The following is a 25,672-nucleotide window of genomic DNA, read 5'->3' as shown; positions in this document are numbered from 1 at the left end:
TTCAAAGCGCTTTTGTTAGCTGCGTGACTATTGAAACTGACCTCTCAGAACCTCATTTTTGTAAGTTTGGAAGCAGGGATAGACATTGTACCTATTTATGAAAAGTAAGTGAGATAATCTGCGTAATGGGATTAGTGTAGTCCTAGCACATGGAAGGTGGTAAGGGTGTGTCTTTCTGTGTGTGGTTTGAGCTCAGGCTTCTGGTTTTATCAGTGGTCCTCTGACTACCCTCCGTCTGGTATCAGCATCTTCCATAACACAGAGTGTCTTGGAAGCTTGCACCTGGCTGCTTCCTCTTGGTTTGTGTTGGTTCAGGGAACTAACAGACATCAGTACTCTTTCCTAGGTAAAACGCTAAAGGTTTGCAGCTTTAAAATAAGGTTTTTGAAGGTTTTGTGAGAAATTTGACCTTCTGGGGGGTGAACATAAAATACATATACAGAAAAAGAAAAAAAAATGAATATTAAAAATCCTGATGATATTTCTCCTTTCAGGTGGCTCATGTGAACAAGTTCAGCGAGAACAGCGGGTTGGGAATAAGTCTGGAAGCAACAGTAGGCCATCATTTTATTCGATCTGTCCTCCCAGAAGGTCCTGTTGGACACAGTGGGAAGCTTTTCAGTGGAGATGAGCTGTTGGAAGTAAGCAAGCTATTCCATCTTCCCCTTCGTAAATAAAATTCTGAAAAGGCTGTGGGATGCTTAATGTGGTAAACAATTAAGTTCTTATTTTAAGTTCCTCCTCCAAAGGGTACTTGAGAGAGATACACAAGTAAAACTTTACACAGAGCAGAAATTTCCAATCTGTATGTACATTGATCATCAGACCTAATTCCATGCATGGTTTTTGTTTGTTTTAGGTCCAAAGAATATAAAAACTGTCTTTACATTTTTTTAAACATTCAAATTTTAGAATAGGTAATATATTCACATTTCATAATCACATATAAGACAAAAATATACTCCAGTGAGAAGTGTTTTTTTTCTGTCCCAACCCTTCATTAGGTGTAACTGCTTATTATTGGTTCTATGCAATCTTCCAGATATTTTTAATGAATATGTATGAAATTTGAACTTATTAATTTATCCTACTTTTAAACGGTATTAGTATATAATAAAATACATGCCATTTTTTATCTTGAATTTTTTCATTTAATGGTAATATATCATTTTAAAACAAGCTTTGTTCTTTGGGAATAATTTTATTAATTCTCCCTTTCCAAACTATTACACAGGCATATGAAACATGGGTGAAAGCTAGTGATATTTCTGTGACTACTTTAGAAAGTCTAGTTCCAATAAGAGTGTAGTGTTGTATGTAAATTATTTTAGGCAACACTACTACAGATCCGGCCATAGTTCTGAGCGTAGTATAGCTATGATCATCCCTTGAGTACAATTTATATTAATGTCATAAAAAATTGCTTTGAAGTGTTAGGAAGTGTTCTTTCTTGGTCAACTTTTCTTTTTGCACAGGTGAATGGCATAACTCTACTTGGGGAGAATCACCAGGATGTGGTGACTATTTTAAAAGAGCTGCCTATAGAGGTGACAATGGTGTGCTGTCGTCGAACGGTACCACCTACTGCCCCGTCAGAGTTGGAGAGCCTGGACTTATGTGACATTGAACTAACAGAAAAGGTATCAGACACGCAGATACAGGAGACTAATCTGAATGTATAATGGGAAGGCTATATGGCATTTAAAAATCTTTAAGCCTTTTTTTCTCTTACTTGGTACTGATTTCCTCACAAATCCTGTGGCGTATAGGATAGATCTTGGAGTCAGATAGACATAGGTTTGAATCAGGCTTGACCCTTACTCTCTCTGTGACCATGGTCAAGTCACTTCATCTTTCTGAATCTCACTTTTCTTGAGGTAAAGTGTCAGTCATTAGGTATTATTGCAAAATAGGTGCTTCTATAATTTATTTATAGTATTCCTATGAAATAGACACTTGTCCCCCTTAACAGAGGGAAAATTGAAATATGAAAGTAGTGAATATATAGTACATATCTAGTCAAAGATACTTTGGGTGATAAGAATAAACGTGAACGTGAAGTCGCTCAGTCGTGCCCGACTCTTTGCGACCCCATGGACTGTAGCCTACCAGGCTCCTCTGTCCATGGGATTTTCCAGGCAATAGTACTGGAGTGGATTGCCATTTCCTTCTCCAAGGGATCTTCCCAACCGAGGGATCGAACCCGGGTCTCCCGCATCGTAGACAGACACTTTACCGTCTGAGCCACCAGGGAAGTCCTCATAAAACCTAGCCAGGCCCTGGCTGGTTATTCCATGGCCCTGGCCCTAGCCCTTGCCCTCGGCAGTGGTTCACACCCTGAAGAGTGGCTTCTCTCTGGATCCTAATAAATCCACCTCTTATCACTTTGTCTCTCAATGAATTTTTGCAATGAGACATCAGAGCCTGAGTTTCATTCGTTTTGGCCGAGCTTGAGTCCCGGGAGAGAGCTGAAGGACAGGAGGAAAAAGCAGTGGGAAAAACGTGCCAAGGAATCCCCTTCATAGCCCACCGGAAGATTTGCTAAATATCTGACCGGTGCTCACAGTTTCATTGGTCTGATCCTTGGCACAGAGAAGAGAAAGGACAGAAGAACCCCCACCGGCTTGGGTAACAGCTACTGGGGCTCAGCAGACAGCACCTTTGGGACATGCTGCAGAGTAGGCTCTCCAGAGTCCCTCAGTTGTGCCCCTGCCGCCCGCCTGTTCGCGGGAGGTTCGAGGAAACAAGAAATGAGAGATTGTAAAGGTCCCTACAGCCATAGGAGCGAGGACCTCTAACCTTAACCGGAGGTCTTCTGGAATCTGAGACTGGGCCGCGTGAGCTTTCTGCTGAGTTCGGTTGTCGCTGTCCCAGTTTCCAGTACGATGGGCCTTGCCCTGCGCTGGGTTTCTTCGCCTTAAGAATAGGGGAAAATAAGAAACATAATGCCAAATTCTGTAGAAATCAGTCTAGCACCATACGTGTCCAGATATATTTTATGTGATATAAATGGAATTATTACAATAAACCAGGTGGACAGATTTGCATCCATGGTCCTACTGTACAGTAATTGTTAAAAAAGCAAAGATAACATTTAAAGTAACATTTCATCGTCAAAAACATGTTTTTCCTATCTAGTGTCTTCAAGAGATATACAAAACTGAATTAATCTAGATTCCCTGTAATATATTTGACTAAAAGATGCTAATGTTTGAACCCCTATTTTTGTGCCAAGTGCTTTTTAAATATTACCTTACTTAATCCACAAAAATTCTTTGAGATGGGTAACTGTGAAGCCCAGGTTAAGAATGCAGCTCAAGGCAACACAGATAAAATAAAAATAATAGAGGAAGTCTTCAAGCTAAGGCCAGTGTGTCAAGTATCATCCTGCCACTGTGCTTGTTAATTTATTAATGAAATAATCATGTGCACAACTCATAGGATTTTAGAAACCTTGTTTGCTCAGTGTGTAGAACTTATACATACAGCCATTTCCTCTTGAATTGTTCTAATTTATCATAAGCATTCTTTTTCTTTAATATCAAAAATAGCTTTACATTTCTTTTTCTAACAACAGATGTGATTCAGACACTGATGAAAAAAGGTGAAAATTAGACAATATTATGCTGCTAAGATAGAATCACTATATATTTTTATGGAAGCTCTTTGAAACATACATTTTAAGTGCCTATTACAAGTTAGGTTATTTCTAAGTTGCTACCTTAAATCATAAAGATTTCTTGGTAAACTGTTGCTGCTCATATGTGAATGCTATATTCTGGACAGATGCTGGGAATCTCCCTTTTCCTCATAGTGTTGGTATGTACATCTGCAGATCTAGTACATCTGAAATAAGAGCTGTCTGGTCTGTTTATCCAGCCTCACATAGATCTAGGTGAGTTCATCGGGTCCTCGGAGACAGAGGATCCTGTGCTGACAATGACTGATGTGGGTCGGAATGCAGAGGAAGTTCAAGGACCTTTGGCTATGTGGGAAGCCGATATTCAGAACATAGAGCTGGAGAAAGGGAGCCAAGGACTTGGTTTTAGCATTTTAGATTACCAGGTAAATATATCCTACTTCTAACAAATTTTAAAAAAAAAAGATAACAGATGCTAAATGCATATTGTTACTGGCAGAGCAAAAGTAGGTAATACTTTAGAGTCATCAAATATGTGTTCTTGTTTCTAATCTTTCAGAATAATAATTTATAATAAGATGATTATTATAAAGCATTTTTTGACATTGAGATTTTTGAGCTCTTTTATATTTCAGCTCTTGGAAATTTGAAGACTATGCAGAATACTTTTTAGGAATATCATAGAAATACAGTTTTCCTGTTTCTTTGGGGAATATATCTAAATTGTTTTTATTTCCTTGCTCTTAATGGATGGTTCATATTTGAACCATATTTGGTAAGACAGAAACTATCAATACTTTTTTTGTCTGAAGTGAATGATAGATATATCATTTTGGATATATTGTGAATTCTCATATTATTTGACCAAACTTGATGAATAACCTTAAATTAGGTCAGGTCAGGTGTAGCAGCATCCTCGTGCTGCGCTCGGTGCCGAGTTACTGAGGGGATGCTACTGTTGGGTGATGAGGTGCAGCTGCTGCTCCTCATTAATTAATACTGAGCTGGAAGGCTGTCTCAGATGACCCCAGATAGTTGTATTCTTTCTCAGGCGTGGTTCTGGAGTCTTATTCTAATATTAAGGTTGCTGTGTATCAGAAAACTGCATTATCAATTACGATATGGCCTCCTTCTGTATTTCTTCATTCCTAAAACAAGCCCTTTCCTCAGAACACTCATATCTACTACTGTTCCACAATAGTAACAGCCTGTCAGTGAATGCTGCTGTTAATAATTCATTCATCTCAGATGATAGTTATAAAGTTGGACAGTTTATCAATAGCTGAAGTCACACTTTTAAATTTGCCTATAAAATTTAAAACATCTACTTGGGAACCATTGAAAGTGGGGATGCCATTGTTTAGGGTGGACTCTTCCTAAACTCTTCAAAATGGAGATTGCCTTCACCCAGACAATTCACTGGAATTGTTGTATGGAATTTGTAAAAGACACTTTGAAAAATTTACCCATCCATTACAATGCAGAGAGTGCAACCTGTAATAACATTTTTAAGTGTAGAGAGGAGTTGCCTGCTCTTTGCTTTCTCGTCCTTTCAGGATCCAGTCGATCCAGCAAGCACTGTGATCGTCATTCGTTCTTTGGTGCCTGGTGGAATTGCTGAAAAGGATGGACGACTTCTCCCTGGAGATCGACTCATGTTTGTCAATGATGTTAACTTGGAAAACAGCAGTCTCGAAGAAGCTGTCCAGGCCCTGAAGGGTGCACCATCAGGAACTGTGAGAATAGGAGTTGCCAAGCCTTTGCCTGTAAGAATTCAGATTTTATTGATTTCTTTTTATTTACAAATAAAAGTGAATTTCAGCCTTTTTGCTTCAGGTATTTTCATGATTGAATCATGACTTTTGATACTTTTCATCAGCATGGTTATTGGCTTCATGAGTGTAAAAATTTAGTTTTGAGTAATTTTTTTTTTAAAGGATAAAGGAAAGAAACAGCCAGGAAGTTCAGAAATAAATTTAAAAGTTAATGTTCTGTGGTTCACTTTTAGCTTTTTTTAATTCAAAAATAAGGTCATGATCAATATACAAAGAAATGTTTTCAAAGAAATAGGCTTTAAAATATCTATACCAATAAGTTGACGTATTAGAGAAATTAATAACAAGAGCTAACGGTGGAATCTTCAGTTATAGTGGAAGAAATAGAATCTCTGTCAGAGTAGATTAAGTCCCGGTATTCTGTTGACTTCAAAATATTTGTTGTATAATTACTGCAGAGCAAGAAATTGAACTTTCTAATTTAGGTACATCAGCCTGTAGTTCTCGGAGGGAATAGCATTCATGTTATTAATTACTGCAATATAAAAACAACTAATAAATTCATGCTATGTAATGTCAGTATGATTATTTGGTACAGTGATTGCAACGTAGCACTTATCATTGAATTGCAATGAAATATTAGAGACAGTCTCAATATTTGTGTTTTTTTTCAGTGTATAAATATATTTTAAGTAGAAAAGACAAATAATATTTTCTCTTAAATAAACATAGACACATAGATATATTTGCATAAACATCGAATAAAAGTCTGTTGACGTCAAAGAGTTTATTTAGATTGTAAGCTTGTTGATGTATTTAAAATATTGAGTAGATTTTTTATGCTCTGCTTTTCATTCCATAACAGATTTTGGTAAGCTGTGAAAATGTATTTATGAAAACAGGAAGAAAGGGAAGAAGAAAGGGAATATTAAGCAAACCTTAAATTAAACCAGGATTGTAGGAATCAGAACAAGGGTTCAGTATGAAGAGTGTAAGAATGAAGATAGTGCATTATGGGACTCTACATATTTATTAATATTGACCATACATTTGGTTCTGGTCTTTCTGTTACACAAAGAAAATGCCAAACATGATCAATACACGTGTTTTACTTCCCTTAAGGAAAAATTGTGCCACTTAACTCTGAAGCAATCTTTTTTTTTTCCCTAGCTAGTTCCAAAATAAGTTTCTTTCATATGAGTATTTAGTATTCAAATTGAATATGCATTGCAATTGTGATAAATCTCATTTATATGAAGTCAGTTTTACTAAAAATTAAGCTCATATGTATGGGCATAGAAGATAAGGATTTTCTTTCTCTGAAATACTTTTGCACATATTGGTGATGCAGGGTGATGTAGGCAAGACAATCTAAATGTTTTAGCCTGTTTTTTCCTGATATTGTAAGAAGAATGCTAGGTTTTCCATCACTGTGATCATGGTTATAATTTGACTCCTCAAGAGTGCAATATAAGTGTATCGTATACATACAGAGTTGGTGGTGTATTTTAAGCCATGCTAAATTAAGAGACTTCATTGAGAGTTTACTAAAGGTCCTTGTCAAAGAAATTAACATTTTTTAAAATAATCAGGAGTGCAGTATAAGTATATTGTATACATACAGAGTTGGTGGTGATGGTTCTATTTTGAGCCATACTAAATTAAGAGACTCCGTTGAGAGTTCACTAACTATCCTTGTCAGAGAAATTACATTCTTTAAAGTAATATTCTAGTAAGGAATGACAGAGAGATATTGGTCCTTCTTTTTAATGTTTTCTTTTTCTGCAAATTCTTCTATATCTTAACACCTAAAAGTCGCCTTATTTCTGTATTCAGAAGTCATTGTTTAACTTGAGTATTTGGTAGGTGACCAGAAGTGACCAGAAGATTATTATAATGTAAAAAATTGTTGATTTTGATAATCTTTGTAAGAAGGGTGAAAAAATTTGTAGAAAGGGATTCTCATCTAACAGATGATGTTGGTATTGGGATAAACATTCTTACTGTGTCTTAAAATATAAAACTGTTCAACATGAATATTTATTATATTTCTTGCTCATCATTTATGTTAAAGTTGTTTGTTTATGATGACTTTATAACTTGAAAACATTGTTTGAAAACTTTCCAATTTTTCCTCCCCACTTTACTTTTTTCTCCCCTCTCCTCTGTTTTCCCTTCCCTCCCTTTTTCCTGTTCCTCCTCTTTTTCATGAACTCATCCTCAAACACTGAGCTTCATTCTCCCTGCAGCTGTCCCCAGAAGAGGGTTATGTTTCTGCTAAGGAGGATTCCTTTCTCTACCCGCCACATTCCTGCGAGGAGGAAGGGCTGGCTGATAAAGCCCTCTTCAGGGCTGACTTGGCTCTGGTTAGTGGTGCACTGGCTTATCAAGCTTTCTTTCAAAATCTTAAATGTCTTATTTTTGCTTTTCAAAACATTCTGAAGTCTTACTGTATTCTTTGTTCATTATATTTTGGAAAACTTAACATTTTGTTTTCAACTTCAGTAGTTCTCACAGTTCAAAATGAGAAGAAAAGCAAACCATTATATACCTGAAAAATGTTGGATTTGTGGCAGAAATTCAGTTAGCAGTGTATTATGTCAACATGTAAATTTAATCTTTACATCATACCAAAAGTTATTAAAGCACTTGTTTGCTCTAAATACATACTTGAGTATCTCTAAGCATACTTTAACTGTTTTCATATTCATAGATCAGTTATTTTAGCTTCCTTTTAATGGTGTAACAGTTATATTATTTCATTAGATATTAATAATATGAAAGTCACATACATTGGTTCACTTACGGATTAAGAGTACAAAAGCTTCCAAAAGAGGGAATGTTCCTGTTTTCTATGAATACGTGTTTGTTAACATTATTGATTTACCATTAGGGACCACTAGAGGCCAACTTTGTTGGGTGAATACATGGTTCTTGCTCCTGAGAACCTTATGGTCTGGTAGAGGAGCCAGTGCTATGTTAATACCTAATAAAGTATAAAACTAAATACCAGATATAAATATGCATATGCATATGACATTTATACAAGTGTAAAAATTACACATCCTATTCCTAGTACTTCTTTCATTAAAGCCAGGTTCCTGACCTAAAATTTTTTTGGAGGGCTGGGAAGCATTCCTTAGTGTGACTAGAAAGGAGTATTTTAAATTCTTGTCTTAGTGGTGTTGGACTAGAGAGAGGTTTCAAACCTGTGAAATTCTCCGTTAGGTGTTTATAACTAATTGTGCACATCTTGCTTTGATTCTAATAATCCTATTGTTGAAAGATATGGTTCTTCTTATTAGTTATTTTTCAATTGCCAGCTCCTGAATCAGCCATTTGGAGTTTTGGTGTATATTGTAATCAGTACAGTTATTTCACATTATAATTCCAGGTAACTGGAAAAAGTATTTTTTTAAATTATAGAAATATTTAAACTTAGAATTGCTCCAAGCCCTTGGTTGTTACCTTTTGCCCTTTCATTGATGAGACAGAATAACCCTCTATGCTAGCTCCAGTTTGTCTTTGTTCTATTACGGTGGTTAGTTTCTGATGTGTTGAAGAGAGTGAAGAGGTCCTGCAGAAAATAGAATAGACCAGAGAATGATACCAGTATGCCCTTTAGTCTTAGTAACAGAACAGAATTCCCATCTGATACTATTGTTTTTATTCCTAGGTGAACGCAAATGATGCTGACTTAGCAGATGAATCTGCCTTTGAGTCACAGTACTCTCCTGATAATGACAGTATCTACTCTACTCAAGCCTCTCTTTTATCTCTTCATGGCAGTGCTTGTAGTGATAACCTGAATTATGGTCCCTCCCTTCCATCTTCTTCTCCCAAGGTACAAAGGAAATGCCATTTTATTTATGAGAGAACTTATTGCCCAGAGATCATTGCTAATGGGATTTTGTGGGAGTGGCATGTTAAAGACCTTATGTTTATGCAGTGATGACTTCACTCTTAAAGTGCAGTTTCCTTTAGGTAGTGTTAGCTGAGTATCTTGTAGACTCCAAGGTACTATTTAAATCTGGGTTCTGTGATACAGTGTGATAGATACAAGAGTTCAAAACTTTGATTAGGATTTGCATATTAGACAAAAATTTTAATGAAATGTATTTCTTAAACTGTGTTTTTGGTAGTGTCTACTTTGGAAAAATTACAAGAGTAACTTTATTTTCTGAACGGTTTTAAATCTGATTTCCATGGAAAGTTGGTTAGTAAAATAGTCCTTGCATTAGTTTATTATTTATTATCTAAGTTGAACTTAATGCCGTCATATATTTTTATATAAAATAATGCCAGAGAATACTTTATGTAAAAACCACAGTGAATAGCAAAGAATGTTTAAGTCACTGGAAGTGAATGAAGAATTTAGCTACTGTATGATATGTCTGTGCCATGGACATTTTAGAAATAGATTACTGGTGTAAGTGCCTCATCCAACTCTATTCATTTTCTTGGTGACACACTCTATAATTTTTTTTCCTTTCTTTATTTAATTTTTTTCTGTAATTTTTAATAAGTAACATTTTATAAAGCTTATTCAGTCTTTTGTGTGTGAGATGATATATCACTGTTTGAATTTGGATTTCTAATTGGTTATGAAGTGGAACAGGTTTTCATATATTGGCCATCTGTTTTTCATATCCAGCAATGACATCTTCATATCTTTTGGTCATTTTATAATGGAGTTGCTTATCTTTCTATTGATTTCTTGGACTCATTTATATTTCCTAGAAATTTAATAAACAGAGCAATTTAGTGTGTATTTATTTATGAGTGTGTATATTTTGAAAATCTGAAAATGTGTAGGAATGATTCCTTTTAACTTCAGGAAAGAAGTTATTCTTGGAGAAAAAATGAAAGCATGGGAAAATGGTTGTATCTGTAATATCAGTACATTATATCCTTTTAAGAAGAAAGAGAAATTGAAGAAAATATGCCAAAATATTGCTGTATGTTAAATCTGGGCAAAAGGTTCATATATGGATATATTTTCCTTATTTTTCCATGTTGGAAGTATACTATAAATGAACATAATCATTACAGTAAAAGATTGGAAAATAATTCTTTTTTAAATATATAAAGTATATATTTTCCACATAAATTCAGTGGGAAGGAAATCTGTATTTATGAGTCGGTTGGAAAGTAGAATTTCAGTAGGCCTTGGACAATTTTCCTCCTTTTCTGATTAACAAAAAATTTTTTGGCCAGAACATTTTCAAAGCATTTTCTTTTATGTTCAAGATGCACCTGTTATCCTTGCAAACGATGCTGGGCAATCTCCTTGAATTGGTTTGCAAGGTATAATCTTGAATGGAGCAGCTGCTCCTCTCTCACCACACCTGAGACTATCTGACTGAGTCCTGTCTGGAACATACTCCTTCCTTGGTGGCCTCAAGGCTGAAAGCTGAGTTCATCTCCTAATGGAATCTTCTAATCTGCTGCATAGCACGCTCCTTCTTGCCAGTGGGACATATTGCATTGTTTAACTTAGTAATTGTTACTTAAAGGGATTACACAATGTGCATACTGAGAAGCATATATTTTACAGGGCAAATACTGGCTATGCACAGCACAACATTTTGGCTTACTGAAGTCCAAGGCAGTTTACTCTTTTGTTGAAGCAAATTTTGGCACGCTGGCCTATCAACTGAAATATTTAAACTACAAAACAACAAAGGAACCACTAATGAGGGTGTTTTAAAACACATTGTGAAACTCCTGTGTGATTTCGGTTTTCTTAGAAAGTAGGACTGTTTGTGTATCATCGTGCATCTTTGCCACTTTTTTGGCTTGTTTGTATTTGTTTTGTGGCATTTTTTTAGTACTAAGATATTTTGCTGGAAAATTGAAAAGTTAGATTATTCATTCATCTTCCTATTTCTTTGCACTAAATTTATTTTTAAAAGACAGAGCGGCAGTTTGTTATAGAACTTAGAGCCGACCATTTTTCTTAAAGAAAAGTGAGCTCATTTGGGGATTCTTTAATTGATAAAATGATACCACATGTGATCTTTAAGAAAAAGAGAAACCTCCATACAGATTTGAAAGAAGGATAAAAGAGTGAGAGGATCTCAGTGATTCCTCAAATTTTTGACTTTGCTAATTATGTAATAATCTCGTAGCCTTAAATGGTGACTGGAAATGCACAAATAAGTTTACCTGTTTTCTTTACCCTGATGAGAAGGCTTTGACCTTTGCCAGGCATGCTGCTGGAAGCTCTAAGAGCTGATCACCCAGAACAGGGTCTTATTATAGAGGGAGGCCTTCTTCCTAAGCGCAGAGCCTGGTCCTAGACCACTCACTGCCTAGCTTAGCACCGTAGGCATACCTTGAAGCTCCTCTGCACAGAATTCTCCCATTTGGGGGATCATTCTACCTTTTTTTTTTTTTTTTTAGTAAAGGAGTTGTGTTTGCTTAATTTGATTAATAATCATTTAGGGACTTAGGGGAAAAAACATTACTCAAGAATCTGAAAAATATGGCCATTTCCAGCGGTGTTTGGATTAATAGAGTCAGGTCACTGAAAGGTGGACATTAAAGGCAAGAAGCTGGTGGGTTTTCTCATTCTTCTAGGTTTTTCATTACTGTTTTTATCCTCGTTTCCTTCTAAACTCCAAAGACATAATAGAATGCAGAAATAGTTGTTTTAGAAACTTACTAAATACTTGTACACTTTTGTTTTAAAGCTCAATAATGGTTTTGTGGGAGAAGATACTTTTTCTCTATTTTCACTTAATAGTCCAATCAGTAAAGATTCAGTAGCTGTGTAATGCATTTCCTCTTCTTCTTATCCACACGCCCATGCACCACACTCCCTAGTGTACCCGTGGTCTCTCTTCTTGCTCCAGCGATGAAAAGATTACCAGTTTGGTGCATGTCCTGCATTCTTGAATGCTGGTCCCCGGAAATGCGATTGATTCTAGTGTAAGTTGAGCTTCATGTTTGTCACCATAGAAACCCCTCTTCATACCTTTACAAATCAAACAAAACCAATGGATTCCATGCTTTAAAAAAAAAATAAAAATCTACTTATTTGTAGGAATAAATCTCCACTAGTGTCATTCTGTAGCATAAAATATTGCTACCTTCACAGTTATGTTTTAAATCTTGATACCAGTTTTTATTACTTTGTGGAGAAAGGATCTCAAAAACTGATTACATCACTATAATCAAGATGATTATAGTGATTGTGGAAATCGTAGTGATAAAACTATGAGCTAGCAAAGGTACTAAAGATCTTACCTTCTCTCTCAGTAGGGTAAGAGTACAGATAGGAAAGGAAGTGTACCTTATCTCAGAAAGAGTGGGAGTGCAATGCAAGTTGGAGCAGCTGTCCTTATGGTATATTTTTCTAAAGTATAGAAAGATTTCTGTGGTAGACTGATTATTGAAAAAAAAAGCAGGTTGTGTCCACTGAATGCTCAAGTTTTTAATCTTGTCTATGTAAATATGTTCTCTGGGTAAATAATGTGCCTAAGTATAACATTAATATGCATTACACTATATTTTCAAGTATAATTGTCATTTTCATTTAACTTTTCCCCCATTTTCCCTAAGAACATAAATGTATCAAGTGGAAGTACCTATTAAGGTGGATTTTTGAAAGATTCCAGTTTAGATAACCAAGTTGTACTGGGAAATTGTAGTTATTTTTGGACATCTTATGAGGGAAGAACTGCTTTTCTTTTAGATCCATAAGACTTTTAAAAATAAAACTCAGTTGTTGTTCAGCAACCAGAAATGTTTCTGAAGTAGGCGTGTGTTGTCTGCTGTGTTGATGAGCTCTTTCTTTCATATGTGGCAGTGTTAACTCCTTCATGAATAATGCATGGAGATTTCTGTTACATGGTTTCTAGTAAACCCCAGCTAACAAGGGCAACTTGACCTCTTTTTCCGGTGGAAAGTAGTTTTGATTGCCACCTTTATTTGAGGAGCAGTAAGGATGATCTCTGCTAATTATTATAATTAATGTAGAAATACAGAAGCTAACCACTATTCTATTAAGTACTTTGTATTGTATTTTTTTTTTCCAAAAGACTAAAAATTGGTTGTATGAGCCAACAGGTTATTATTTAGGTTTTGGGATTGTGGAGGATGATACTTTTCTATCCTTTGTTTCTGAGGATTTTAAAGATGTTAGTTGCTTGCATGATTTTCCCACTTGCCTCAATTCTTTATACCACGAATGTTTGATAATTCCAAAGAGACAGACACTTGATTGAACTAGTGTAATAAATTGTGTTGAAGCGATTGATTGCCAATTTAGAAAAAAAAAAATGAAAAGGATGCATATCTCACATCAAACTCTGAAAAATAAATCTACTACTACTACTAAGTCACTTCAGTTGTGTCCGACTCTGTGTGACCCCAGAGACGGCAGCCCACCAGGCTTCCCCGTCCCTGGGATTCTCCAGGCAAGAACACTGGAGTGGGTTGCCATTTCCTTCTCCAATGCGTGAAAGTGAAAAGTGAAAGTGAAGTCGCTCAGTCGTATCTGACCCTCAGCGACTCCATGGACTGCAGCCTAACAGGCTCCTCCGCCCATGGGATTTTCCAGGCAAGAGTACTGGAGTAGGTTGCCATTGCCTTCTCCAGAAAAATAAATCTAGATGGGTTAAAACCGTATCGGAAAACAAACCATTTATAAAGTTGGAGAAAAATACTAAAAAGTATTTCATTTATTCTGTGCAGAAAGAGGACTTATTAAGCAGCTTATAAAACCAGAAGCATAAAGAAATTGACCAGTCTGATTGCATAAATAATTTTAATAAAGAATTACATAATTCTTGATTACATAAGGCATTAACTTCTGCACATTTATGTATATGACATATACAGACTTAAAAGACAATTGACAACCTTGGAAGTACTTGCGGTATATATCACAGTGACTCAGAATATATCAATGATGACATATTTACTGACATTGGAAATCTCTCATATTGAGGTATAAAGATACTTCAAAAAATCAAGTAGGAATATAGTATTTAGTATAATTTTAAAAAATATGAATATGTGCATATGTGTGCATGTGTACTTATACAGATACATAAAAAACTCTGATGAATAAACACCCAACTAATGCCAGCCATTTATTTCTACTGAGGAAAGGACTGGCAGAATGAGCAGTGAAGGAAGACTTTCATACTGTAATCTGTGTGCAGTATGGTCCAAATTATTTTTGATAATAATATATTCATACACTGATTTTATACTTTAAAAACATCAGTAAAAGGATTGAAAGAACAGTTGATACATTTATTCAACAGCAGTTCGTGGGACACTACTTGTCCAAAGCACAGAAGTGATACAATATATGTGTTGTATCAGTTCTAATGAGGTGGATGAAACTGGAGCCTATTATACAGAGTGAAGTAAGCCAGAAGGAAAAACATAAATACAGTATACTAACGCATATATATGGAATTTAGAAAGATGGTAACAATAACCCGGTGTATGAGACAGCAAAAGAGACACTGATGTATAGAACAGTCTTATGGACTCTGTGGGAGAGGGAGAGGGTGGGAAGATTTGGGAGAATGGCAATGAAACATGTAAAATATCATGTAGGAAACGAGTTGCCAGTCCAGGTTCGATGCATGATGCTGGATGCTTGGGGCTGGTGCACTGGGATGGCCCAGAGGGATGGTATGGGGAGGGAGGAGGGAGGAGGGTTCGGGATGGGGAACACATGTATACCTGTGGCGGATTCATTTTGATATTTGGCAAAACTAATACAATTATGTAAAGTTTAAAAATAAAATAAAATTAGAGAAGGAACAAAAAATATATATATATGTGTTGTAAGTAGATAATATATATTTATGTAGAGCTGTAGAATTTTAGAATTTCATGGAATTCTAGAGATTACTTTGCATAAAGCCGAGATCAAACCAGTCAATCCTAAAGGAAATCAGTCCTGAACATTCACTACAAGGACTGATGCTGAAGCTGAAGCTCCAATACTTTGGCCTCCTGATGCGAGGAGCCCACCTATTAGAAAAGACTCTGATCCTGGGAAAGATTGAAGGCAGGAGAAGGGGACAACAGAGGATGAGATGGTTGGATGGCATCACCAACTCGATGGACATGAGTTTGAGCAGGCTCTGGGAGTTGGTGATGGACAGGGAAGCCTGGCATACTGCAGTCCATGGGGTCGCAAAGAGTTGGACATGACTGAGCAACTGTCAACAACAACAAAGAAAAATTCTGTGATATTATTATTAATAAAGAGCCTGGATTGGAATCCACATCTTAGGACAACTTTTCTTAGTACTATTCCTTCTGCTGCAACTTTCAGAGTACTTAAGAAAAAATTTCCTGTAAAAATGTGGATTGTGTGACTTTCTGTTTGACTACATAAATACCTACAAATCCCTATCCAAATAATTTTTTCTTGGAGGTTCTTGTAAGTAGAAACTACTCAATCAATGTCATATTCTTTATATTCTGAATCTTAGAACTAATAAGAATTTCAGATAGATTGGAAATGAACTACTTTTTAAATGATATGTAGAAATATAAGTTATTTACTTTCCTATGTTTATGGAACTCTGAATAATTTTATTTGTGAGTATAACAAAATATTGTATCTTAATAAGCTTATTAAGTACTAGTATATTGTAGTAGTATGACTCAGTAGTAGATGTATGTTTTGCAGGAAGAGTATATGTATTTATAAAAAGAAACATATGCAACATATAAGCTGAGCAGTGAGTTTGTACATCTGCTAATACTTTTTGAGTAATATTGTGTTGTGTTTGTTTTTTACTAAATAGTTGTTCATTAAGATCATAGGAAATGCACTGATAGAATTCTGGCCATAATTTTTAATTTTGTTCTTTAATCATCAGGATATTGCTGAAAATTCCTCAGATTCAGTACTTGATCTGCAGATGTCCTTGGAGGAGCTATATGCCCAAAATCTCTTGCAAAGACAGGACGAGAGTGCGCCTTCAGTGGACTTGAGCATGGGGCCGGCTTCTGGCTTTACCGTGAACGACTATACACCTGCAAATGCTATTGAACAGCAGTACGAATGTGACGGCTTAAGAGCGTGGACTGAATCTCACCTACCAAATGAAGTTCTGTCAAGTGCAGAGCTGAGTTCTCCTGTGCTGACTGATTCGACTGGAAAGGTGACATTCTAAAGATACAGTCTGTGTACGATGGTGAGGTTGGGAGCAGTGAAGGCTTTGGTTACTCTGGCTTCTCTCTCATTTGGAGCCAGTGCTCTCCTGAAGCTCCGATTTTCAAAAGACAACCTATGAACTTGTTGTGTAAGTTCTTGCTGAGTAAAGCACAACCAGCTAGAGAGTATGGGTGATGTTGAAATCACACTCCAAAGTCTAGTGTTTTCCTTTCCACATGACTTATTTTTATTTTCTGACAGGGCTCCAAGTTCTTAATTCCACAAGGCTCCCTGGCCTCTGCTGCTGAGTGTGTCATGCTCCAAAATACACCCAGAGAATCTTTCGAGAGGACTATTGTGATAGCAAAAGGCAATTCTAGCTTAGGTAAGTTTCTTTTCCACATACACCTTCTGTCCTAACCCCCTTGCCAAGAGGAAGTGTTGAACATAGAGTCAATACTTTTAACTGTAGATAAGAAGATAGATGTGATAAAATTTACCATAATTTTAATGTTAATTCTTTTTGTACTCACTACAGTTATCTGAAATGGTTAACAGGTTTACTTCAGACTACCTTAAATCCGTCACTCTCTTATTAATTAAAAGTATTCACAAGCCTTGTTTCCATTCAAGTGAAAGATATACAAATTGTGTATGAGACAGAAAGTAAGGAAAGGGAAGGAACTTTTAGAAAATGAGAAGTCAGCGACTTGGAATTCTAAATTCTTTGGAAAAGTAAATTATTAATTTCTTTGAATGGTACCAGTTATGTGTGCTTTAGTTTGTATTTAATTTCTTTCATTCACTGAAATAAAGACTAAAAAGACAGGTGTGCCATTACCAAAGCATTAATGCAATTCTTCAACAGTCCTTCCCAGGTGTGAGGGTTTTCCACCCATAAAAGATTGTGACTGATTAAAAATCTCAAATCTTCTGATTTGGGCAAAGACTGTCTGTAGAAATAAAATCCTAATTACACTAGCTAAAATTATTTCAAGGCAGCTCACATTTATACTTCTTTTGACTTAGGCAGTGACATGATTCAGCTCTGTGTTTAGTGCTCAGTACTGAAATAGGGTCAAGAATAATTTCCCCCAGAAGCCTGATTGCAGTCTAAGACTCTGGTTAGCTCTGTGTCAGAGGTCTTCTTTCTCTTAGGATGTAACCAGCCAGTACCCTTTATGTTGGTATCTATGGTGGGATTTGGTTTCCTTGTTATATTTGGGAGTTGGCAGAGGAGTCGAGCAGCAACACCACTGTAGCTGGTGATTGGGATTCCAATCTGTCTCCTAGATTTTTTTCCATTTGGTGGTAGCTGGGTCCTACCAACAGTAGCTAAAAGGAGAATTGTAGCAGAGAATTTCTCGTTGGTTATAATATCTCTTATATATTACATTTAATAGAATTTTACAAATCTTAAGCTACAGAACTTTCTCTAATCATTAATTATGGGATACGTGCTGTAAACAGCTAACTGCCAGAATTATTTCATCTGCTAATGCAGTGTTTGTGAGAGCATGTTACTTGGAACACTAGTTCTGTAGGATGTTAACAGGAGTTACACTTGGGTTCCAAGCTTGGGATGTGATAAACTTAGGGAGACAGGTGTTTCTGTTAGCATCGTTCGGTAGCTCTGCACTTGTGCCTTGTGTATCTGTAAGTACATGTTCCAAGATGCAGCACTTCTCACACATCATTGGCCACAGAACCCATTTTTAAAATTAACTCATAAGACAGAAATTTTGCAGAGCCTGTATGAGAAACCCTCTTCTAGCTTATGTATTTACTCAACTCTCAAACATTATTTCTGTATTCTGGCCACTATTCTAGACTCCATGATATAATTGTTTTCTTCAAGGAGCATGAGTTTAAGAGAGTAGACTGACTGATGTATAGATCCCTTATTGCCTTAACATATCATACCTGCCATGAGTGGCATTCACACCAAGAACACTGAAGGCGTAAATGGAGGAGTAGCCAAGCCCTCCTCTCCGAGTTTGGAGGAGTGTAGACAGATATTAAAGAAGAGAAGATGTTTGATTTCATCCTGGAAAAAGAAATAGATTTTACCACCTCGTTGAGGCATTGGAAACATTGGAAGCTGCTAGAGCCAAGGCAGAGAAAAGCATCAGTGGGTTTGTTTGGTGTGGATCAAGTGTGGCACAGTGGCAGGCAAAGCAAGAGCTGAAGCTGAAGGAGTGACAGAATTCGTTACATTTAGTTGGCGGGGGGTATTATATGTACACATAGGTGTAATGACCTTTGAAAAATTAATTTAAAAATTTAATTGATGGTTTTTGATAGATCTGTTGTACGTTGGCTAGTTACGTTGTATTAGAATCTGAAAGGTAAAAGCAAAGGTAAAACAGGAAGAAGGAAAGTGTTACCTTTTCTTCACCGATGAAGTATTAGGAATTTCTTAGACTTAGGAATTTCTCTGGAAGAACTCAGCCCTTACAAGGTGGAACCAGAGCTCACACCAGAATCTGTCTCTGATTTTTGCTCATCAAGTCACCCAAGGCTGTGTTAGCACTGTTGTAATAGCAAGCGTAATTTTGAAGCTGAATTACAATTTGCATTTAGCCTTTAGAAAGCGATATATTTGTAGAAATGAGTAGAGATGCCTTTTAAAATATATTCTGTGCCTTTTCTTCTGTTTTTCTTTTGTACTTTGTTGAGCACTTTGAAAGGAACATTGCATGTGCTCTTCTCAAAAAATTCTTTGAATAACCCCAAATGTGGACATTATCCCCATTGATTAGATGAGTAAACTGCAGACCAGTGTGAGGTTAAGTCCGTTGCCCAAAGCCACAGTGATGAGAAGTGCTGCAAGTCAGGTTTGGAACCAGTTCTCTGTTTCTGCAGTACATGGTTTGCAGTATTGTCCTGTACATCTTTTAGGACAAAATTGAGAGATCTTACAAGTTACAACCAAAATCCAGTCAGTAGGCACTACCTTGAAGTTGTTGAAACCTAAAAGTGATCATTTGGTGAAAGGAAAGTATAAGCTGAGCTAACTGATATCAACTTCTTTTTTTAATATTGTTGACATGACCTGATAGCTTTCATAACTGGTAGAGTCATGAGTTAAATATGCTGTTAAGAAAGAATTTAGAGGTCATGTTGGCCATAGCTTGTGAAAACTTGTCCCATGTCTGTGGCTTGCTTTATTGTAGGATCCATGGTGGGCAAGATTCCCAGGATGGGCCACTGAGTTAAATTGTGTTTTGTAGTCTTGCATTTTTTTTTTTTAAACTATAGTTGTCTCGCGGGACTTGGTAGTTAACGTGGCAGCATTAGGGCAAACCAAAGTGCTTATTGAAACATTTCAGAACCAGCCTCTCTGCTCATAAGAAACCCACCTCGTTTGAAAATGTGTCTAAACTTGTTTATTGGTTTATGATAAGCAGAGGTGTTTCCTTAATGACAATATACTTAAAACTCATTTGTATGAGTCTTAACAGAATCTTTTAAAGTATATTTGATTAATAGCTCATTTCTATCTGCATATGGTAACTAGAAGTCTGGGTGGCTCCTTTCCAGGCATGAAATATCAGGCTGGGAACATATTGCAGTCAGGATCATTTCTTTAAAAATATTTGAAATATCATGTGTAATGTGGTATAATTACAGTTAATACATGGGCTTCTCTAGTGGCTCAGATATTAAAGAATCTGCAAGAGACCAGGGCTTGATCCCTGAATTGGGAGGATTCCCTGGAGAAGGGAATGGCAACCCACTCCAGTATTCTTGCCTGAAGAATTCCATGGACAGAGGAGCATGGTGGACAACAGTCCATGGGGTCCCGAAGAGTCAGACGTGACTGTTAGAGAGGATTTCTTTCTATTAAAAATTATAAAACCTAAAAATGAGTTAGTGGCTTCTCTCAAAGTCTTTGTAAATGTCTTTATCGACTTATATCTCTCCTTATATTGTTTAATCATATAATCTTGTTTTGAAAGGAAATTTTAGTACTTGATTCTAAATGAAATTATATTATTTATATATTATTGTATGTAAATTTTAAAATTTCAATCAGTTCAGTTCAGTTCCATCACTCTGTCGTGTCCAACTCTGCTACCCTGTGGGACTGCAGCATGCCAGCCTTCCATGTCCATTACCATCTCCTAGAGCTTACTCAAACTCATGTCCTTCAAGATGGTGATGCCTTCCAATCATCTCATCCTCTGTTGTACCCTTCTCCTCCTGCCTTCAAACTTCCCCATCATCAGGGTCTTTTCCAATGAGTCAGTTTTTCGCATCAGGTGGCCAAAAATTTCAGTAGGTTTGATATTTTTAAAGGTGTAGTTGAGAGTAGGGGGAGAAGGAACAATTCAAATGGAATTGTTGAGAATGTTTTCCTGAAGAAGTGATACTCAAGAATGAGAAGTTGTTAGCTGTGCAAGAGCTACAGAAAGGGGGTATCAGGCAAGGACTCTGAAAAGGGAGGCTTAGTGTATTTCTGAAAGGCATTGTTACTAGAACGTGGTGGGGAGGCAAGGAGGACATGACGCAGAAGAAGGGTGCCCATCAGGAGGACCAGGCCAGGAGTTCCATATAGACAGAGCCATGTATTGTAGGTATGTTGTATATTTGCATAATGCTGCTGCTGCTAAGTTGCTTCAGTCGTGTCCGACTCTGTGCAACCCCATAGACGGCAGCCTACCAGGCTCCCATGTCTCTGGGATTCTCCAGGCAAGAATACTGGAGTGTGTTGCCATTTCCTTCTCCAATGTATGAAAGTGAAAAGTGAAAGTGAAGTCACTCTGTTGTGTCAGACTCTTAGCGACCCCATAGACTGCAGCCTACCAGGCTCCTCCCTCCATGGGATTTTCCAGGCAAGTACTGGAGTGGGGTGCCATTGCCTTCTCCGCTATTTGCACAATAGGAAACTGTTAAAAATATTCTTAGCATAGAGAATGATGTGATATGATCTATCTGCTGTGAGAAGAATGAAATGGCAGGAACAACTTTGGAAGTCGGGAGACCAGTTACAATGCTGGTTCAAAAGGTGAGGCGTGATGGTGAGAAGTGATGGCTTGGTCTAGTTTAGTATGGACATGGAGAAAAGTGAACGAATTCAAGGTAAGTTTTGGGGATAGAAATGATGGAACTTGCTGATGGATTAAATATTGGGAGTGGGAGGGGTAAGAATCCAGAACACCAACATTACTGCTTTGAATAATGGAGAGTAGTGTTGTTGTTCAGTCGCTCAGTCATGTCTGACTCTGCAACCACCTGGACTGCAGCATGCCAGATTTCCCTGTCCTTCACCATCTCCCTGAGCTTGCTCAAACTCATGTCCATCAAGTCGGTGATGCCGTCCAGCCAGGTTATCCTCTGTCATTCCCTTCTCCAGCCTTCAGTCTTTCCCAGCATCAGGGTCTTTTCTAATGAGTCGGCTCTTCGCATCAGATGGCCAAAGTAATGGAGCTTCAGCTCCAGCACCGGTCCTTCCAATGAATATTCAGAATTGGTTTCCTTTAGGATTGGCTGGTTGGATCTCCTTGCAGTCCAGGGGACTCTCAAGACTCTTCTTCAACTCCACAGTTCAAAAGCATCAATTCCTTGGCGCTCAGCCTTCTTTATGGTCTACTTTCACATCCATACATGACTACTGGAAAAACTGTAGCTTTGACTAGATGGACCTTTGTTGGCAAAGTAACGTCTCTGCTTTTTAATATGCTGTCTACGTTGGTCATAGCTTTTCTTCCAAGGAGCCAGCGTCTTTTAATTTCATGGCTACAGTCACCATCTGCAGTGATTTTGGAGCCCAAGAAAATAGTCTGTCAGTGTTTCTCCATCTATTTGCCATGAAGTGAGGGACTGGATTCCATCATCTTAGTTTTTTGAATGTTGAGTTTTAAGCCAGGTTTTTCACTCTCCTGTAGTGAAAAAGGAAGAGTAGTATGGTGGTGCTGTAAACAAAAACGGGAGGACAGATGGAGAAATGAGGGTAAATAGAGACTAGGGAATTCAATTTTATACTTACTAGGGCTGTATTTCTTACGAATCATCCAGAGACCATGTCAAGAGCACAAGTGAATATCAAAATCTGGAGCTATTGAAGTTCAGATTTGGAAATAATGCAGTAATAGATTATTGTTTACATCAGTTTAATTCAGCTGACTACTGTACATTTAGGCACTGTGATAGGCACTGCAGATAAGACTTGAATACAAGCTTCTTAGTAATTCTGTTATGCTTTTTTAAAAAGATTATTTTTATTTATTTTTGTTGCACTTCTGTGGTGGCTCATATGGTAAAGAATGTGCCTGTGGTGCAGGAGACCCATGTTTAATCCTTGGGTTGGCAATACCCCTGGAGGATAATTGTGTTAGTTTCTGCCTTACAACATCATGAACCAGTCATAACTCTGTGTGTGTGTGTGTGTGTGTGTGTGTGTGTGTGTAATGAATCAAAACTATGTATGTATCCCCTCCATCTTGAGCCGCCACCCAATTCCACCCCTCCAGGTCATCACAGAGTGCCAGGCTGGCTCCTTGTGTTATATATCAGCTTCCCAGAGCTATCTGTTTCACACACGGCAGTAGATGTATGTCAATGCTACTTTCTCAGTTCGTCCCACGTGCTGTGTCCACAAGTGCATTCTCTGTGTCTGTGTCTCTGTTCCTTCCCTGCACATAGGTTCATCAGTACCATTTTCCTGGATTCCATATAGATGCTTTAATATACTATCTTTGTTTTTCTCTGAATTACCTCATTCTGTATAACAGGCTCTAGGTTCATCTACCTCACTAATGACTCATATTTCTTCCTTTTTTTTTTTGAATATTTATATTTAAATTTATTTTTAAGTGGCATTATCAACATATTTTTATATTATCAGATGCCAAATATTTGATTTTTTTCAGTACTACATACATATTCACAACTTATAGCTAACCCAAAGACCCAGGTAACTGTGCTTTATTAATTAGTAATCTCGAAAGGCTAGTTAACAACTTAGAAATAACTTTTTGAAGAATTTGTCCAGTCATTATTGTATAAATGTATTTCATTTTGTTTTTGTTTTTAATTTTATTTTATTTTTAAACTTTACAATATTGTATTGGTTTTGCCAAATATCGAAATGAATCCGCCACTGGTATACACGTGTTCCCCATCCTGAACCCTCCTACCTCCTCCCTCCCCATACCATCCCCCTGGGTCGTCCCAGTGCACCAGCCCCAAGCATCCAGTATCGTGCATTGAACCTGGACTGGCGACTCATTTCAAATATGGTATTATACGTATTTCAATGCCATTCTCCCAAATCATCCCACCTTCTCCCTCTCCCACAGAGTCCAAAAGACTGGTCTATATCGGTGTCTCTTTTGCTCTCTCGTATACAGGGTTATTGTTACCATCTTTCTAAATTCCATATATATGCGTTAGTATACTGTATTGGTGTTTTTCTTTCTGGCTTACTTCACTCTGTATAATCGGCTCCAGTTTTATCCACTTCATTAGAACTGATTCAAATGTATTCCTTTTAGTGGCTGAGTAATCCTCCATTGTGTATATGTACCACAGCTTTCTTATCCATTCATCTGCTGGTGGACATCTAGGTTTCTTCCATGTCCTGGCTATTATAAACAGTGCTGCGATGAACACTGGGGTACACGTGTCTCTTTCAGTTGTGGTTTCCTCAGTGTGTATGCCCAGCAGTGGGATTGCTGGATCATAAGGCAATTCTAGTTCCAGTTTTTTAAGGAATCTCCACACTGTTCTCCATAGTGGCTGTACTAGTTTGCATTCCCACCAACAGTGTAAGAGGGTTCCCTTTTCTCCACACCCTCTCCAGCATTTATTGCTTGTAGGCTTTTGGATCGCAGCCATTCTGACTGGCGTGAAATGGTACCTCATAGTGGTTTTGATTTGCATTTCTCTGATAATGAGTGATGTTGAGCATCTTTTCATGTGTTTGTTAGCCATCTGTATGTCTTCTTTGGAGAAATGTCTATTTAGTTCTTTGGCCCATTTTTTGATTGGGTCATTTATTTTTCTGGAATTGAGCTGTAGGAGTTGCTTGTATATTTTTGAGATTAGTTGTTAGTCAGTTGCTTCATTTGCTATTATTTTCTCCCATTCTGAAGGCTGTCTTTTCACCTTGCTTATAGTTTCCTTTGTTGTGCAGAAGCTTTTAAGTTTAATTAGGTTCCATTTGTTTATTTTTGCTTTTGTTTCCAATATTCTGGGAGGTGGGTCATAGAGGATCCTGCTGTGATATATGTCGGAGAGTGTTTTACCTATGTTCACCTCTAGGAGTTTTATAGTTTCTGGTCTTATGTTTAGATCTTTAATCCACTTTGAGTTTATTTTTGTGTATGGTGTTAGAAAGTGCTCTAGTTTCATACTTTTACAAGTGGTTGACCAGATTTCCCAGCACCACTTGTTAAAGAGATTGTCTTTAATCCATTGTATATTATTGCCTCCTTTGTCAAGGATAAGGTGTCCATAGGTGCGTGGATTTATCTCTGGGCTTTCTGTTTTGTTCCATTGATCTGTATTTCTGTCTTTGTGCCAGTACCATACTGTCTTGATGACTGTGGCTTTGTAGTAGAGCCTGAAGTCAGGCAGGTTGATTCCTCCAGTTCCATTCTTCTTTCTCAAGATCCCTTTGGCTATTTGAGGTTTTTTGTATTTCCGTACAAATTGTGAAATTATTTGTTCTAGCTCTGTGAAGAATACTGTTGGTAGCTTGATAGGGATTGCATTGAATCTATAAATTGCTTTGGGTAGTATACTCATTTTCACTATATTGATTCTTCCAATCCATGAACATGGTATATTTCTGCATCTATTAGTGTCCTCTTTGATTTCTTTCACCAGTGTTTTATAGTTTTCTATATATGGGTCTTTAGTTTCTTTAGGTAGATATATTCCTAAGTATTTTATTCTTTCCATTGCAATGGTGAATGGAATTGTTTCCTTAATTTCTCTTTCTGTTTTCTCATTATTAGTATATAGGAATGCAAGGGATTTCTGTGTGTTGATTTTATATCCTGCAACTTTACTATAGTCATTGATTAGTTCTAGTAATTTTCTGATGGAGTCTTTAGGGTTTTCTATGTAGAGGATCATGTCACCTGCAAACAGTGAGAGTTTTACTAC

General features: G+C 37.0%; 1 protein-coding gene across 13 annotated transcripts in view; it reads left to right on the top strand.

The window, feature by feature from the left end:
- The window catches only part of MPDZ (multiple PDZ domain protein), a 162,762-nt gene that overhangs the window by 66,603 nt on the left and 70,487 nt on the right, over positions 1 to 25,672 (top strand). For 12 of the 13 annotated variants that reach the window (XM_010857011.1, XM_010856999.1, XM_010857003.1 and 9 more), the window contains 8 exons: positions 495 to 641; positions 1,476 to 1,640; positions 3,880 to 4,065; positions 5,197 to 5,406; positions 7,665 to 7,781; positions 9,092 to 9,259; positions 16,278 to 16,562; positions 16,817 to 16,940. In XM_010857011.1, coding sequence (XP_010855313.1) covers positions 495 to 641; positions 1,476 to 1,640; positions 3,880 to 4,065; positions 5,197 to 5,406; positions 7,665 to 7,781; positions 9,092 to 9,259; positions 16,278 to 16,562; positions 16,817 to 16,940 — 1,402 coding nt within the window. The remainder of the gene's footprint in view (positions 1 to 494; positions 642 to 1,475; positions 1,641 to 3,879; positions 4,066 to 5,196; positions 5,407 to 7,664; positions 7,782 to 9,091; positions 9,260 to 16,277; positions 16,563 to 16,816; positions 16,941 to 25,672) is intronic. The other variant, XM_010857005.1, reaches the window with a different exon arrangement.

The sequence above is a fragment of the Bison bison genome, unplaced genomic scaffold (genome assembly GCF_000754665.1).
Source record: "Bison bison bison isolate TAMUID 2011002044 unplaced genomic scaffold, Bison_UMD1.0 scf7180017864376, whole genome shotgun sequence".
Classification (NCBI taxonomy): domain Eukaryota; kingdom Metazoa; phylum Chordata; class Mammalia; order Artiodactyla; family Bovidae; genus Bison; species Bison bison.
This window is presented reverse-complemented; position numbering and strand designations above follow the sequence as displayed.